Consider the following 18,006-nt stretch of genomic DNA (forward strand, 5'->3'; position numbering starts at 1 on the left):
TACAGTACAGTACTCTGTATATGTGCAGTACAGTACTCTGTATATGAAACATACTACAGTAGCAGCTCAGATCTATTCAAACATACTACAGCAGCTCAGATCTATTAAAACATACTACAGTAGCAGCTCAGATCTATTCAAACATACTACAGCAGCTCAGATCTATTAAAACATACTACAGTAGCAGCTCAGATCTATTAAAACATACTACAGTAGCAGCTCAGATCTATTAAAACATACTACAGTAGCAGCTCAGATCTATTAAAACATACTACAGTAGCAGCTCAGATCTATTAAAACATACTACAGTAGCAGCTCAGATCTATTAAAACATACTACAGTAGCTCAGATCTATTAAAACATACTACAGTAGGTCAGATCTATTAAAACATACTACAGTAGCTCAGATCTATTAAAACATACTACAGTAGCAGCTCAGATCTATTAAAACATACTACAGTAGCAGCTCAGATCTATTAAAACATACTACAGTAGCAGCTCAGATCTATTAAAACATACTACAGTAGCTCAGATCTATTAAAACATACTACAGTAGCTCAGATCTATTAAAACATACTACAGCAGGTCAGATCTATTAAAACATACTACAGTAGCTCAGATCTATTAAAACATACTACAGCAGCAGCTCAGATATATTAAAACATACTACAGTAGCAGCTCAGATATATTAAAACATACTACAGTAGCTCAGATCTATTAAAACATACTACAGCAGCAGCTCAGATATATTAAAACATACTACAGTAGCAGCTCAGATATATTAAAACATACTACAGTAGCTCAGATCTATTAAAACATACTACAGTAGCAGCTCAGATATATTAAAACATACTACAGTAGCAGCTCAGATCTATTAAAACATACTACAGTAGCTCAGATCTATCAAAACATACTACAGCAGCTCAGATCTATTAAAACATACTATAGTAGGTCAGATCTATTAAAACATACTACAGCAGCAGCTCAGATCTATTAAAACATACTACAGTAGCTCAGATCTATTAAAACATACTACAGTAGCTCAGATCTATTAAAACATACTACAGTAGCAGCTCAGATCTATTAAAACATACTACAGTAGCTCAGATATATTAAAACATACTACAGCAGCTCAGATCTATTAAAACATACTACAGTAGCTCAGATCTATTAAAACATACTACAGTAGCAGCTCAGATCTATTAAAACATACTACAGTAGCTCAGATCTATTAAAACATACTACAGTAGCAGCTCAGATCTATTAAAACATACTACAGTAGGTCAGATCTATTAAAACATACTACAGTAGCAGCTCAGATCTATTAAAACATACTACAGTAGCTCAGATCTATTAAAACATACTACAACAGCTCAGATCTATTAAAACATACTACAGTAGCAGCTCAGATCTATTAAAACATACTACAGTAGCTCAGATCTATTAAAACATACTACAGTAGCAGCTCAGATCTATTAAAACATACTACAGTAGGTAACATACTACAGCAGCTCAGATATATTAAAACATACTACAGTAGCAGCTCAGATCTATTAAAACATACTACAGTAGCTCAGATATATTAAAACATACTACAGTAGCAGCTCAGATCTATTAAAACATACTACAGTAGCTCAGATCTATTAAAACATACTACAGTAGCTCAGATCTATTAAAACATACTACAGTAGCAGCTCAGATCTATTAAAACATACTACAGCAGCTCAGATCTATTAAAACATACTACAGTAGCAGCTCAGATCTATTAAAACATACTACAGTAGCTCAGATCTATTAAAACATACTACAGTAGCTCAGATCTATTAAAACATACTACAGTAGCAGCTCAGATCTATTAAAACATACTACAGTAGGTCAGATCTATTAAAACATACTACAACAGCTCAGATCTATTAAAACATACTACAGCAGCTCAGATCTATTAAAACATACTACAGTAGCAGCTCAGATCTATTAAAACATACTACAGTAGGTCAGATCTATTAAAACATACTACAGTAGGTCAGATCTATTAAAACATACTACAGCAGCTCAGATATATTAAAACATACTACAGTAGCTCAGATCTATTAAAACATACTACAGTAGGTCAGATCTATTAAAACATACTACAGTAGCAGCTCAGATATATTAAAACATACTACAGCAGCAGCTCAGATCTATTAAAACATACTACAGTAGGTCAGATCTATTAAAACATACTACAGTAGCAGCTCAGATCTATTAAAACATACTACAGTAGCTCAGATCTATTAAAACATACTACAGTAGCTCAGATCTATTAAAACATACTACAGTAGCTCAGATCTATTAAAACATACTACAGTAGGTCAGATCTATTAAAACATACTACAGCAGCAGCTCAGATCTATTAAAACATACTACAGTAGGTCAGATCTATTAAAACATACTACAGTAGCTCAGATCTATTAAAACATACTACAGTAGCTCAGATCTATTCAAACATACTACAGTAGCAGCTCAGATCTATTAAAACATACTACAGTAGCTCAGATCTATTAAAACATACTACAGTAGCTCAGATCTATTAAAACATACTACAGTAGCAGCTCAGATCTATTAAAACATACTACAGCAGCTCAGATCTATTAAAACATACTACAGTAGTCGGGGAGCTCCAGTAGCTCACCGCGTATCTCTGCGCTATTTCGGCGTCGGGGACAACCGTGCGCGTCACGGATCTGGGGTACACGAGTTCGACTCCCGGACTCGCCGTATTTTCTCAGAGTGTCTTTCCCCCGATCTATATCCTATTCAACCTGTTTCTGTCGGTCATGCTTGACCAGAAAAAGCGATAAACGCTAAAAAGAACCAGCTGACTGGTCAAAGTTAAAAAAAAAAAAAACATACTACAGTAGCAGCTCAGATCTATTAAAACATACTACAGTAGCAGCTCAGATCTATTAAAACATACTACAGTAGCAGCTCAGATCTATTAAAACATACTACAGTAGCAGCTCAGATATATTAAAACATACTACAGTAGCTCAGATCTATTAAAACATACTACAGTAGCAGCTCAGATATATTAAAACATACTACAGCAGCAGCTCAGATCTATTAAAACATACTACAGTAGGTCAGATCTATTAAAACATACTACAGTAGCAGCTCAGATCTATTAAAACATACTACAGTAGCTCAGATCTATTAAAACATACTACAGTAGGTCAGATCTATTAAAACATACTACAGCAGCAGCTCAGATCTATTAAAACATACTACAGTAGCTCAGATCTATTAAAACATACTACAGTAGCAGCTCAGATCTATTAAAACATACTACAGCAGCTCAAATCTATTAAAACATACTACAGTAGGTCAGATCTATTAAAACATACTACAGTAGCTCAGATCTATTAAAACATACTACAGTACTCTGTATATGTATAGTACAGTACTCTGTATATGTATAGTACAGTACTCTGTATATGTATAGTACAGTACTCTGTATATGTATAGTACAGTACTCTTTGCTTGCTTCTTATCACAGCTGGGCAAATGAACATAGACTGAAATTAACTTTAGATCTCCCGGGTGACACTGACCATGACCACACATCATGTAAATTACTGTGTTTGACAAATAAGTGGCCCGGATTTTATGTTTAGGTAATATAAAATGCTTCACATACGTACAAAATATACGTATCACTACAGAAATGTTAAGTCCTCATACAAAATGGAGGGGTAGAGCCAAGGGGGAGTATTGGGATTGGGCCAACATGGTACAACATACAATCCATCTAATGGTGATGGTACAACATAATGCAAAAAGAAGATGATTTCTCTTTAGAATTGTAGTCATATGCCATTTTTATCAAGTTGATATACATATGCTATGATTTTGAATACATTTTTTTTGTATCTACTTTTTCTCCACATTTTCTATTTTTCTCCCTTCCCCAATTTCGTATTGTCCAATTCTACCCTCCCCTGTCTCGAACGTTGTTAGACCATGCCTCCCACTGGCCGGCTGCAATGTGGACGAAGCCTTGCATCACGTGTCCCCTCCGGTACACGAGGAGGCAGCCGTTGCATCTTTTCACCTGCACAGCGCGATCTCTCAGCGGCGAGGGTCTGCGTGGGAGGGACACGCCGCACTCGTCGCTTCCTGATTCTACTGCGCAGGCGCACCAACCGACCTGTAGGAGTCGCTGTCCACAACGTCCGATCCCCACCCACCAGCTTCCCACCCCCTAATACTGCCAATTGTATTAGTATGAACGACCAGCCAAGCTGATAGCAACGCCGAGAGCTGGGCTCGAACCCAGCTTCTCCTGCGTTGGTGGCGAGCGCCTTAACCACTGCGCCACCTAGCCGCTGTGATGATTTTTAAATCATGAAGATTTATCAGTTAAATTAACAAACCTCGATGATTCTGCCGTGGCAGTGAACATCAGAGTGAAGAAGAAGTTTTGTGATACAAACACACATGTGCGATGGGTGACACACAGCAACACACACATGCACTGAGTCACTGATGAAATGTCTCTCTGCACTTCCCATCCCGTCGTCCTTCCCCCCAGGGGCAGCCGGGAGCAGACATGGGCTGCCAATCCAAGTGATCCTGTCCGTCTTCTTCAGGGACGCAACAGTGTTAGCAATCTTTTTATCTTATCGGGAGGGGAAACCCTTGCGAGCACGGGGAGAACATGCAAACTCCACACAGAAAGGCCCGGGAGATACCCCACCTGGGTACCTGGCAACACGGCAACCTGGTCCCCAAGCGGGAATCGAACCCAGGACCTTCTAGCTGTGAGGCGACAGTGTTAACCACTACACCACCGTGCAGAGTGGAGATCATTGGCTTGCGGTCTTGGCGCTCAAGGCTAATCACACCCACCTCTGCATCTGTCCTGATCCCAAGATACTGTGTAACACAATACAATACATGTGTCGACAATACGTGAGTGACTTTTATGTGAACTGAATTCACATAATTTATTTAGGCTTTGAAGCTCTGAAGCTGTGACACTTGTATTCTGGGGGGGGGGGGGGGGGGGGGGACGTGCATGTGTGGACGCATACATGTGTGTGTGTCCATTTGCGTAAGTGTTTGTGTGTCCATGTGCATGATTGTGTAATGTATGTATGTGTGTGTATGTATGTGTGTGTGTGTGTGTGTGTGTGTGTGTGTTTGTGTGTAACAGGGGGAACCAGAGGCTTCTACAGAAGAATCTCAAACTAAGTGCTGCCGACATGTACCGCTGGAAACTGTCCTCTCAGGAACCCTGCAGTATGACCTGCTCCATAGGTACAGACACACACACAGACACACACACACACACGCACACACACACACACACACACACACACACACACACACACACACACACACACACACACACACACACACACACACACACACACACACACACACACACACACACACACACACACACACACACACACACACACACACACACACACACACACACACACACACACACACAGCCTTAACTAGCACATGCCTAATCCTAAACTTAACCACTAACACAAAACCATCAAGGTCATACATGCACACACACACACACACACACATGAACACGCATACTCTCTCTCTCTCTCCCCTCCACACACACACACACATTCTCTTTCTCCCCCCCCACACACACACACACACATACTCTCTCTCCCACACACACACACACACGCTATGAACACACCTACTGTTATGTCTCTGCGAATCAGCCTCATGTTGTGTACCTCCACCTTACCTTGCCATCTGCTCATGTCCGTGCCCCAGGGGTGTCTAAGTCCTTCGCCATGTGTGTGCGCTATGACGGTGTGGAGGTGGATGACATGTACTGCGACGCTTTGACCAGACCGGAGCCGGTCCACGACTTCTGCATCGGGAGAGAATGCCAGCCAAGGTATCAGCTAGCACCTACTGACAGACTTCCTAGTTAGAGGATTTGTTTCACAATGGTTCAAATGCTTATAAGATGGCATTAAGAATGTGTACCGCCCCCCCCCCCCTCAACCACCCCTTTGCAGGAGTGTAAATTACTTGAGTAATTGTACTTCGTTACAATACTTAAGTACTGTTTTTGGGGATTTGTACTTTACTCAAGTATTATTAGGTTTGTATACTTGTACTTTTACTCAATTACATTTCAGAGAAAGAAAACGTACTTTTTTACTCTTTACATTTAAAATGCAGACCTACAAAGTACAAAGTGCAAATCTCGCAGGTCCAACGATTTTAATTCGTATATTTGTTTCTCTGGTCGAAATAACGTTAACGTTATTAATCCTGCGGCCGCATTTTATTTAAAAACAGCCAATCCAATGGAAAATTAACCCGCCCATACCCATGCTGATTGGTCCTTGTGCAAGACTAGAGAGCGGGGATCTTTGATTAAACACCTGCTATCAGAAGAATAGTACTTAAGTACATTTAAAAGTAGAAACTTTTTTTTACTTTTACTCAAGTGTGTTTTTAAGCCAGATACTCTGACTTTTACTTAAGTAAGATTTTGAGACAGTACCCATACTTTCACTTAAGTATAATTTCTGGGTACTTTTTACACCCCTGCCCCTTTAGTGATTTGACATGTTTCCAAATGAAACTAGCTGTTTGGGAGGGACTTCATTTCAACCAAAACTGACGGCAAAGTGTAGAAGGACACAGTAATGGATTATCTTTAAATTGATGATCGTATCTTGGTCTTGGGTGCATTTCTAGGTATGCCCGCCCAGTGTAGGTTGAGTTGGTATAGAGACAAAACTCTACTTTCCGGGAATAGAGAAGAAAGGAATTTGAATCTGAAAATAAGATAAATTGCATCGGTACATAGCTAGACAATACATCCAAGCGTGTGAGGTAATGGCTTTCACTTCATAGACAAAATATTATATGTCCAAACTCTGCTAAATCTGCACTGGTTTCATTAGTTTGACAGTAAACAGGAAGAAAACGTTCCCTCAGGAATTACTCTGTAACAATCATCGTCTTAGTAGATTTTCCACACTCTCTAGCCAAACCAAACAGAGCTGCAATAAACTGGACTGTGCCGGGCTGGTCAGCCAGTCAGCACAGTTGCTGGGTCTGCACGCTGTAAACAGGAATGACCCAGGGCAGTGCAGCACAGCACAGATACAGATGAGCTATGGGGGGGGGGGGGTCTCGCATTCCACATTTTCTCCACAGAACTGGAACTGATAGAGTGGACCTTTCAGGATTGTGGTAGCCTCCTTTTGTACACTATAACCCTTTCACTACCACACTACCAATGGTTAACCCTTTCACTGTGACAATACAGAAGGTTAACCCTTTCACTGCCACACGGCAAGGGCGGTTAACCGTCTGTTTTGATCATGAATCTCATGGAAATGCACGTTGTTTTGTGTGTGGAAAGTGCACGAGACTCAGACAGATGGAATGTTCAACTCGACTAACGCAGTCATGTTCACCCAACTGATGCCTTTTGTCTTGTCGTGAACTCAAGTGCTTCTTGCAAACATCATTATTTACGAGTTTCCAGCTCATGATCGCCCCCTCAAAGTTGTAATTACCAGTGGGAAATAACAATGACAGAGTTTACAATGTGTGACCTTTCATGACAGGGAAAATGGCAGAGCATGGTAGTTGATGGTAATTATTTTTTCATTATTATATCATAGAATATTTTTTTTTATTCCATAGTTACTTTAGTATTTAGTAGTTTAGTATGCTAAATATTACCCATGGTTACCCATATATCCGACCAGATTAGCTTTTCTGAGTCTGATGCATCAAACCAACACTGGTTTCAACGACAACATTAACACTCATTTCATGGTGTACCCGCTAATTTGACCTCAAGCCCCTCCCCTCCTTTCTTGATCCTCCAATCACAAGCGACCAAGGGAAGCGAGGGCAGGTTTGAGATAGAGGTCAACTACCATTCACAGATGTCGATTTGAATGTGAATGGCCATTCTATGGATTCAAGTTCTGTGCCCCCCTCCCCCCCCCCCCCCCCCCCCCCCTGTCTCAGATGGGAGGCAAGCAGCTGGAGCGAGTGCTCCAGGACCTGCGGGGAGGGGTTCCAGTTCCGGCTGGTGCGCTGCTGGAAGATGCTTTCCCCCGGGCTGGACAGCTCGGTCTACAGCGACCAATGCACCCTGGCAGAGCTGGAGAGACCTCCGGAGAGAAGGCCCTGTAAGAGCCCCACCTGCGGCCCCCAGTGGGAGGTGGCCGAGTGGGTGGAGGTAGGAGAGCGAGGGTGGGTTATGGGAGAGAGAGAGGGAGGGACGTATGTGGGTGCTTGTTTATGTACAGTAATACTTTATGTAGTCATTGTATACAGCAGCATTATGAGCCATTATTATTTAGCATTTTATTTAGCATTTTTTTTATTATATATATTAGATTAGATTTTACATTACTAGATTATATATATATATATTATATATATATATATATATATATATATATATATATATATATATATATATATATATATATATATATATATATATATATATATATATATATATATATATATATATATATATTGTAACTATATTTATTGTAGGACAAATATAATTAGAGAGGGCATACATACCATTATTGCACCTTGACCTTTTTACACTGCCTACTTGCCCTTATGCACATGCCCAGAGTTAATTATATTGTTATATTGTTTTACACTGCCTTTTTTTTATTCTATTTTCATTTTTACTTCTCCACTGTAGGATCATGTTACGACCTGTACATGTCTTCTATTACCTGTACCTCCCCTCCCCCCTCCCCCATGCTGCTATGATGCCTGAATTTCCCCAAAGGGATCAATAAAGGAATATCTTATCTTATCTTATTAGTCATTAAACCAAAAGGGTCTTTTTACGGTAGCTGGATACAGAAGGTATTCAGATCAAATGTTAATTACAGTACATGGTTGTCGTGTAAAACCACTACCGATGCCCACCTCTGTTTCTCCATCTAGTGTCCTGCCAAGTGTGGCCGCAGAGCCCAGGTGACCCGTGAGGTCAGGTGTTCTGACGAGGCCCGGACATGTGACCCCCGTGACCAAACCGCCTCACGGCAAGAACTGCACGGGAGCTCCCTGTGAGCGCCAGTGGACTGTGTCAGAGTGGGGACCAGTGAGTTTCTCCCTGATCCCATAATAGACCACATACACCAACATGCAGAAGCACACCCAGAAGCGGTAGATCTTGTATGGGAATTTTGCTATAGACATATTTTTAAACGATAAAAAAAATATATATATGGTATATATTAGGGATGCTCGATATTGGCTTTTTTACCGATATTCCGATATTGTCCAACTCTTAATTTCGATACCGATACCGATACCGATATTAACCGATACCGATATATGCAGGGTTTCCCCCCCAAAAAAACTGAATAATTTCAGGTAACTAATAATTTCACTGGATGCATTCAAAAGGCTTTCTAAATGTAAGCATTATCTGTGCAAAATATGATAATTAAAAAAGTAAAAATTAACATTACATATCTCTTGTTGTTGAATTAAACCAACATGCATACTTTTGACAATAAATAAAATAAGAATTGGTTCTTACTTGCTTGCCTGGGTAAATAAAGGTTAAATAAATGTAAAAAAAAATTTTTTTTTTTTTTTTTACCGATACTGATATTTTCCGATATCACATTTTACTGCCGTAATATCGGTCGGCCGATAATATCGGACATCCCTAGTATATATATATACATATATATGTATGACCGTTTTAATTTTGTGCTGAGATTCAAAATGTTAATATATAATTATATACCGTCATTCATTTGACAGTAAAATGCAACCCTTGATCATTTGAAACGACAGCCTGCTGCTAGATGAGATTCAAGGATTCAAAGGGTTTGCATTTTGAGAAAACATCTTTAGAAACGTGTTTGAAAATGATACATCTCCTCTATGGCAAAACTCCATTCAGCTGAGACTGTTCCTGGGTCCACTTGATGGTTTCCCCTACATCCATATCCCATTCACTATACATTCTACTCTGACTTCAGTATTGCGATCATTATGACATACCAGTGATATTACAGTATACTGTATTAAATGGTAAGTGGTGCATTTATATGTGACCAGGCACAGACTCTGGGTCTTAGAGGGATCTTCAAAATTTATATTTTTACAAGATATGAAAGTACAGGTTCATACCTTAAAAATAAGCCACCCATTGTACAAATCGGGCGGATACTTTTCAATCTATGTCTCATGAATCATGCTGATAACACACTACTTATTCCAAAGCTACAGGGCTTCAAAGAAACCAGAGCCATTTTCTCTTACTACTTTACCCAGAAAGCAATGTAACCCCCTCCCCTCCCCCCTCACTTAACACCTTCCAGTCTGAGAGCAGCCAGTGGCTTTGTGTGACCCGCTTTTATCTCCAGGCCATCAGGATGCTCAATGACCCAACCATCTACACCCATTGCACACACATCCGCATGCACACACTCAATTTAAACAAACACTCACCTTTTTACTGTATGAAGCACATTCTCAGGGGCTCATACATAGCTTTTTTTTTTATTATCCAAAGCGCTTTACAATTTTGTTCCTCACATTCACACATTCACACACCTTCCGACTACCAGACGACCGCTCTACCTCCTGAGCCACTGTGGCCCCCTGCACATGACATATCTGAGCTATGTAATACAACTATTCAGTGTACTATAGGTACATACTGAACATAAAACAACTTGTGTTAATTACATTATTAATTAAGTTATTAAACAGTTATCCATAACGCTTTGGGCGATGATACGTTTTCACATCATTTCACGCAAGGATTCAGTGTCCTGTGTTTACTGTTGACATCACTGGAAGACATTATTTAAACCCATTAACTCTCAACAACTCTCAAATCAAATGTATTTGTGCAAGACTGCCTACAGTTGTAGGTGAAATGAGGTGAACATCTGTGTGATTATTTGACCTTCACCAGTGCTCCGGCGCCTGTGGCTCTGGGAAGATGGTGCGCCACGTGTACTGCAAGACCCCCGAGGGCCGCGTGGTCCCTGAGTCCCAGTGCTCGGCAGAGAACAAGCCCCTGGCCATCCACCCCTGCGGGGAGAGGGACTGTGCACCTCACTGGCTCACGCAGGACTGGGAACGGGTGAGAGACCCTGTCACCACATCAAAGATTCTATATGAGTATCTCCACATTTTGATTGTAGTGTCTTATGTTCAGTTTTCATCTAGAAATGAATCGCGGCGACTGTTAGTGGAAGCTTCTTCTAATGATCAAGTGTGTTGCCTGTTGAAGACCAGCCAACGTCTGGGTGCCATGTTTTTATCCTTGCCATTTTTATCTTCTCAACGAGACAGAGGGCCTTGTGATCTTTCTTATTTGAATTTGTTTTGTGTTTACACACAGGGAAATATTAAATAGTTTGCCCTATTTCTTACAATCAAGTCTGTTTATTTGGTATTTCAGCTATGATGTCCATATGCAAAGATAGGATACATTTTCCCGGAAGCCTGTATCATTCAAATCTCACATCTCACAACACTCTCGGGCTGCCCCCAAATTGTTATAGCTGAATTTAAACTTAAATGAGCTATAAACCTAAGTGGGATATAAGATGATGCTCTTATAGCCAGAGAGTGAATATCACCAACAACTTTACTCTCCCGTCCTGCTTTCAGTGCAACACGACGTGTGGACGTGGTGTGAAGCGGAGGCTCATGCTTTGCGCCGGTATCACCGCCGGGAAGTTCCAGACCTTCGACGACGAGGCGTGTGGCGGCGCCGACAAGCCCGAGGAGGAGACCACCTGCTTCGAGAGGCCCTGCTTCAAGTGGTACACCACGCCCTGGTCTGAGGTGAGGCCGCGACACTGTATGTCATTGTCTGCACTTTATGTGCTAATTTTATGCCTGTCTTTTTCTGTTGTAAAGCACTTTGAGCTGCAATTTTTATATGAAAGGTGCTATACAAATAAAGTTTATTATTATTATTATTATTGTGGCTCTTACGCTTCACACTCACAGACGCATCAAGGTGCGGAGTTATTTCAGGGACGTTTGCCTTTCATGTATTTGGAATACAAAGAGGAGGGGCTTGGTTGTAACTGCCGACTGTCACATAGATAGTTATATCAAAGTGACACAGGCTATAAATTGAGACGATAAAAGTTGCACGTTATGTGTTGAATCTATCCACTTAAAAAAATCCAGCCCTACCCTACGGAGCTGGCTCAGTTACACATCCTGATCACTGGAGCTGCGCTTGGAAATAGAAAACGAATTACCTTGCTTTGCCAACTGCCTGAATTGTCAACAGTGTGAATAGTTTAAATGTTTCTCATCTGACTCTGAACAATGGAGTTACTGTATGCCTGGCTATGCCTCCTCCACAGTGCACCAAGACCTGTGGTGTGGGTGTGAGGATGAGGGATGTTAAGTGCTACCAGGCCAGGGAACTGGTCCGAGGATGTGACCCACTCGCCAAGCCTGTGGCTAAACAGACCTGTGCCCTGCGGCCCTGTCCCACGGAGCCCCCAGGTAACATGGACCGGACCATCGCAGCCCAAATGTCTGACAGCTGGTTTCTTTTTTTATCACAGGCTTTGAAATCTTTGTAGAGTCGGGCAATCATACTAATTGGAGCTCATCAAGGTTTTATAGTCCAGTGGTTTGGAGCCCACTTTGCTGAACTTAATTCAAAGCAGGGTGTCTATGTTCTGAAGCTTATGGTTAATAATGGGAGGTGTAACAGTTGTTGTTTAGTTGATGGAAATTCGATGGATCAGTGATGGATGTTCTAATTATGGTATAATCATTTGTCAATAATTCCTCAGTGGCTTGTTTAATTACGGTAATGGTCCTCCCCCAGATGAGAGCTGTCAGGACCGCCCCACCAACAACTGCTCCCTGGCCCTGAAGATGAGCCTGTGCAGCCATTGGTACTACAGCAAGGCCTGCTGCCATTCCTGCCGCTCGGTGAGGGCCTCCTCCTAGTCCTGGAGCCCAGAGACAGAGGCCTCCTCCTAGTCCTGGACCCCAGAGACAGAGGCCTCCCTCAGCTCCCCAACCCAACCACCCCACACCACAAGTCCTCCCTTCCCACACCGCAACCACCCCCTCCTGGCCTACCACCCAACTCCACAACCACCTTCCTGGCCTACCACCCAACTCCACAACCACCTTCCTGGCCTACCACCCAACTCCACAACCACCCTCCTGCCCTAACACCCAACTCCACAACCACCCTCCTGGCCTAACACCCAACTCCACAACCACCCTCCTGCCCTAACTCCACAACCACCCTCCTGCCCTACCACCCAACTCCACAACCACCCTCCTGGCCTAACACCCAACTCCACAACCACCCTCCTGCCCTAACTCTACAACCACCCTCCTGCCCTAACTCCACAACCACCCTCCTGCCCTACCACCCAACTCCACAACCACCCTCCTGCCCTACCACCCAACTCCACAACCACCCTCCTGCCCTAACACCCAACTCCACAACCACCCTCCTGCCCTACCACCCAACTCCACAACCACCCTCCTGCCCTAACACCCAACTCCACAACCACCCTCCTGCCCTAACACCCAACTCCACAACCACCCTCCTGCCCTACCACCCAACTCCACAACCACCCTCCTGCCCTACCACCCAACTCCACAACCACCCTCCTGCCCTACCACCCCACTCCACAACCACCCTCCTGCCCTAACTCCACAACCACCCTCCTGCCCTAACTCCACAACCACCCTCCTGCCCTACCACCCAACTCCACAACCACCCTCCTGCCCTACCACCCCACTCCACAACCACCCTCCTGCCCTAACTCCACAACCACCCTCCTGCCCTACCACCCAACTCCACAACCACCCTCCTGCCCTACCACCCCACCTACAACCCACCCACAACCACCCTCTGCCCTAACTCCACAACACCCTCCTGCCCTAATCACAACCACCCTCTGCCCTACCACCCAACTCCACCACCACCACCTGCCCCACCACCCCACTCCACAACCACCCTCCTGCCCTAACTCCACAACCACCCTCCTGCCCTACCACCCAACTCCACAACACCCTCCTGCCCTACCACCCCACTCCACAACCACCCTGCCCACACCCCACACCTACACCACTCCAACCACCTCCTGCCTAATCCACAACCACCCTCCTGCCCTAACTCCACAACCACCCTCCTGCCCTACCACTCCTAACTCCACAACCCACCTCCTGCCCTAACTCCACAACACCCCCCTGCCCTAACTCTACAACCACCTCTGCCCTCTGCCACCCACCTGCCCTAACCTCACCACCCCACAACACCCTCCTGCCCAACCCCACAACCACCCTCCTGCCCTACCACCCACAACCACCTCCTGCCCTAACTCCCCCACACAACCCTCCTGCCCTACCAACCCACAACCACCCTCCTGCCCCACCACCCACAACCACCCTCTGCCCCACCCACACCACACCACCCTCCTGCCCTACCACCCAACTCCACACCACCCTCCTGCCCTACCACCCACTCCACAACCACCCTTTGCCCTACCACCCAACTCCACACCACCCTCCTGCCCACCACCCACTCCACACCCCTCCTGCCCTACCCCCAACTCCACAACCACCCTCCTGCCCTACCACCCAACTCCACAACCACCCTCCTGCCCTACCACCCACAACCACCCTCCTGCCCTACCACCCCACACCCTCTCCCTACCACCCAACCACCCCACACTGCCCTACCACCCCACAACCACCCTCCTGCCTACCCCACCAACCCACAACCACCTCCTGCCTACCACCCAACTCCACAACCACCCTCCTGCCCTACCACCCAACTCACAACCACCCTCCTGCCCTACCACCCAACTCCACAACCACCCCTCCTGCCCTAACACCCCACAACCACCCTCCTGCCCTAACTCTACAACCACCCTCCTGCCCTACCACCCCACAACCACCCTCCTGCCCTAACTCCACAACCACCCTCCTGCCCTACCACCACAACTCCACAACCACCCTCCTGCCCTACCACCCAACTCCACAACCACCCTCCTGCCCCTACCACCAACTCCACAACACCTCCTGCCTACACACCACCTCCACCAACCACCCTCCTGCCCTACCCCCCACACCCCCACCTGCCCTAACTCCACAACCACCCTCCTGCCCTACCACCACAACCCCCTCCTGCCCTAACTCCACAACCACCCTCCTGCCCTACCACCCCACTCCACAACCACCCTCCTGCCCTACCACCCAACTCCACAACCACCCTCTTGCCCTACCACCCCACAACCACCCTCCTGCCCTAACACCAACTCCACAACCACCCTCCTGCCCTAACTCCACAACCACCTCCTGCCCTAATCCACAACCACCCTCCTGCCTAACTCCACAACCACCCTCCTGCCCAAACTCCACAACCACCCTCCTGCCCTAACTCCACAACCACCCTCCTGCCCTAAACTCTACAACCACCCTCCTGCCCTAACTCTACAACCACCCTCCCTGCCCTAACTCTACAACCACCTCCTGCCCTAACTCCACAACCACCCTCCTGCCCTAACACCCAACTCCACAACCACCCTCCTGCCCTAACACCCAACTCCACAACCACCCTCCTGCCCTAACTCTACAACCACCATCCTGCCCTAACTCTACAACCACCATCCTGCCCTAACTCTACAACCACCATCCTGCCCTAGCTCCTAACTCCACAAAGCTTCACCTTTGATCTCTGCCATGCCCTATTCTACAGCCACACATCCTCCCCTTCCATTCTTATTATTACCAACAAAACCCTCTTTGACCCCAATGTGCCTAAATGTTGAGGCAGTCACAGGCCCCGCTTCCCTGAGCTCCTAATGCCACAGCCACAGTGCCTGTCCTTTATAATATTATCAATCAAATATTTAATTCTGAAAGAAATGAAACCACTTTTAGAATGTGCGATAGAGATAGGGTTGTGCGATAGAGATAGGGTTGAGTCAATGGTTGAGGAATGAATGCATATTTGAGATCATGCAGCATGAGGCCTGTTGTCATCAGAAAAAAGTAATTTCTGTTGTGGAAAGATCTATTAAATTATTTTCCAACTGATTATACTGCATGTCTAGAATATTTAAGATAGATATTGTTTATGAATATTATTTAATTTATTTTAAAGTCTCTGGCATAGATAAGCACGGCCCAACGATAAGTTGAAGATTAATTCTGTCATTCCACCCTACCATGTGGCATTGTGCCGATGGGTATCTCTGTAATGTTGGGTATGTTTGCAGGACATGAAATATATTTATTAGACATAACACAATTTCATCAATCATGACATTCCTGGTGCCTACCAATGAGTATTAATCATGTTACTCGATGCCAGTTTGTATGACAGAATGAGAGATTGCATCCAGTGGTAAGGAATGCGTGGATATACTGAAGTTATTCCATTCATGGACAGAAAGAATTCCTGACACTTGAAATGGTTGAAATATATTCAGAAGTGTATGTGTATTTTTTTGACAATATAACTAATATGTACTGTGTTTGTATAACTGATACCTCTTTGTACAAAAGTAAGTATTGAGATTTTGTACTGTTGACTGAACTGAAATCTGCAATGTATTGACTTGTATTTCCATAAAAGTGTTAAAACAATATCTGTGATTTAGATTTGCCTTTCTTTTTTCTCAAAACAGCGGTTGACAATTTCAGCTCAGCCTACTGAAAAAGCTAAAGATTCCAATGATGAATTCAATAATAAAATCACATTCTGAACAGAAAACATTAGCAATGAATGTAACTATAAATACAACCACGTCTCTCACTGTATTTTCTATGCAGTGTTCTTCAATGATCATTCCTGTGTTTTTCTTCCCGAAGGTGTAGTATTACACAAATACCAAACTATTTTCCATAGTTTTATTGACACTGTTAATTGAACAATGTAAAATATTAACTTTCACATTAGGAGGAACGGCCACAGTTCATGCTTGTTTGACAGTAACCATGAGACAGTTGCTGGTGCCACTTGCTGGCCCTATGGTACCCTTTCTGTTTCCCAAGTCACTGTCAAACTCCCATTTGCTGTGGACTAGAATAATAATAACAACAAATCACTATTGAAGCTGATAAAGACATGGATGTTACAACTTCGACCTCACAAACGCTAGATCGTTAGAGCACATTGCTACTGAGAGCAAACCCTTTGAGGTGTAACAATAACACTGATGTGATTCAGATTTTTTTTTTACAGCCGAACATTCTAATAATGCTAATGTAAAGCTATAGAGTTCTAAAATTCCATTATAGAATTCGGAGGACATGTTTGAAAAAATAACTCATCACACCTCCCTCGGGAGGCAACAGTTGTGATTGGGGGATCAAGAGAAGAGGGCGGGGTTTGAGACGGGTCAATTGCTTGACACACTTCCAAGAAATAACAAATTGACCAATTACACATGACATAAACAACACCCAGACTCAAGTTTTCTCCAGCTTAGTGGGCCTAAGATATACTGAGGGCTATTGTCGTTTTAGCAGCTTGTTAGACTATAATTTAGATGTTTATCTAAAGATCTCTCCACATCAAGAGTTGTGATGTAGCTCCAGACTCGACTTGACCCTGACATATACTGGTATCATACCGCATGTGTATCTATCTATGTGTATTATAGCATGGCCATGTTCACTTCCTGAAATCACAAGTCTTTTGATCATTGTATGCCTTGTTAAAAGCCCTTTTGAAAATAGCTTCATATACTGCACCATTGTGCACGACAGCACAACAACACGGGGAAACACACACTCACACAGTAAAGCTCACGCTCACATACTCACAATATCCTTGCCTCGTTGTGGCTGTCTCAATCATAACTGAATGTAGATACTTCAAACGAAAACCAAGTGCTGTTGACAAAAAATGTACACAGTGATAACTAAGTGAACCAAGGACTGTGTGCCGGGGGACAAGAAGGTGAATTCAGGAGTGGGTTTACATACACTGTA

General features: G+C 43.8%; 1 protein-coding gene across 1 annotated transcript in view; it reads left to right on the forward strand.

Moving 5' to 3' along the window:
- Positions 1 to 13,285, forward strand: part of LOC311223323 (ADAMTS-like protein 2) — a gene marked incomplete at its 3' end in the record, with an annotated part of 58,822 nt that extends 45,537 nt beyond the window's left edge. Inside the window, 10 exon segments of the mRNA XM_084308115.1 lie at positions 5,195 to 5,298; positions 5,791 to 5,917; positions 8,026 to 8,239; positions 8,977 to 9,051; positions 9,053 to 9,133; positions 10,973 to 11,143; positions 11,677 to 11,853; positions 12,390 to 12,534; positions 12,866 to 12,977; positions 12,979 to 13,285. Of these exon segments, the coding sequence (XP_084164241.1) occupies positions 5,195 to 5,298; positions 5,791 to 5,917; positions 8,026 to 8,239; positions 8,977 to 9,051; positions 9,053 to 9,133; positions 10,973 to 11,143; positions 11,677 to 11,853; positions 12,390 to 12,534; positions 12,866 to 12,977; positions 12,979 to 13,285 (1,513 nt within the window).
- Between the last annotated feature and the right edge of the window lie 4,721 nt (positions 13,286 to 18,006).

The sequence above is a fragment of the Notolepis coatsorum genome (assembly GCF_963971535.1).
Source record: "Notolepis coatsorum genome assembly, chromosome: 2".
Classification (NCBI taxonomy): Eukaryota; Metazoa; Chordata; class Actinopteri; order Aulopiformes; family Paralepididae; genus Notolepis; species Notolepis coatsorum.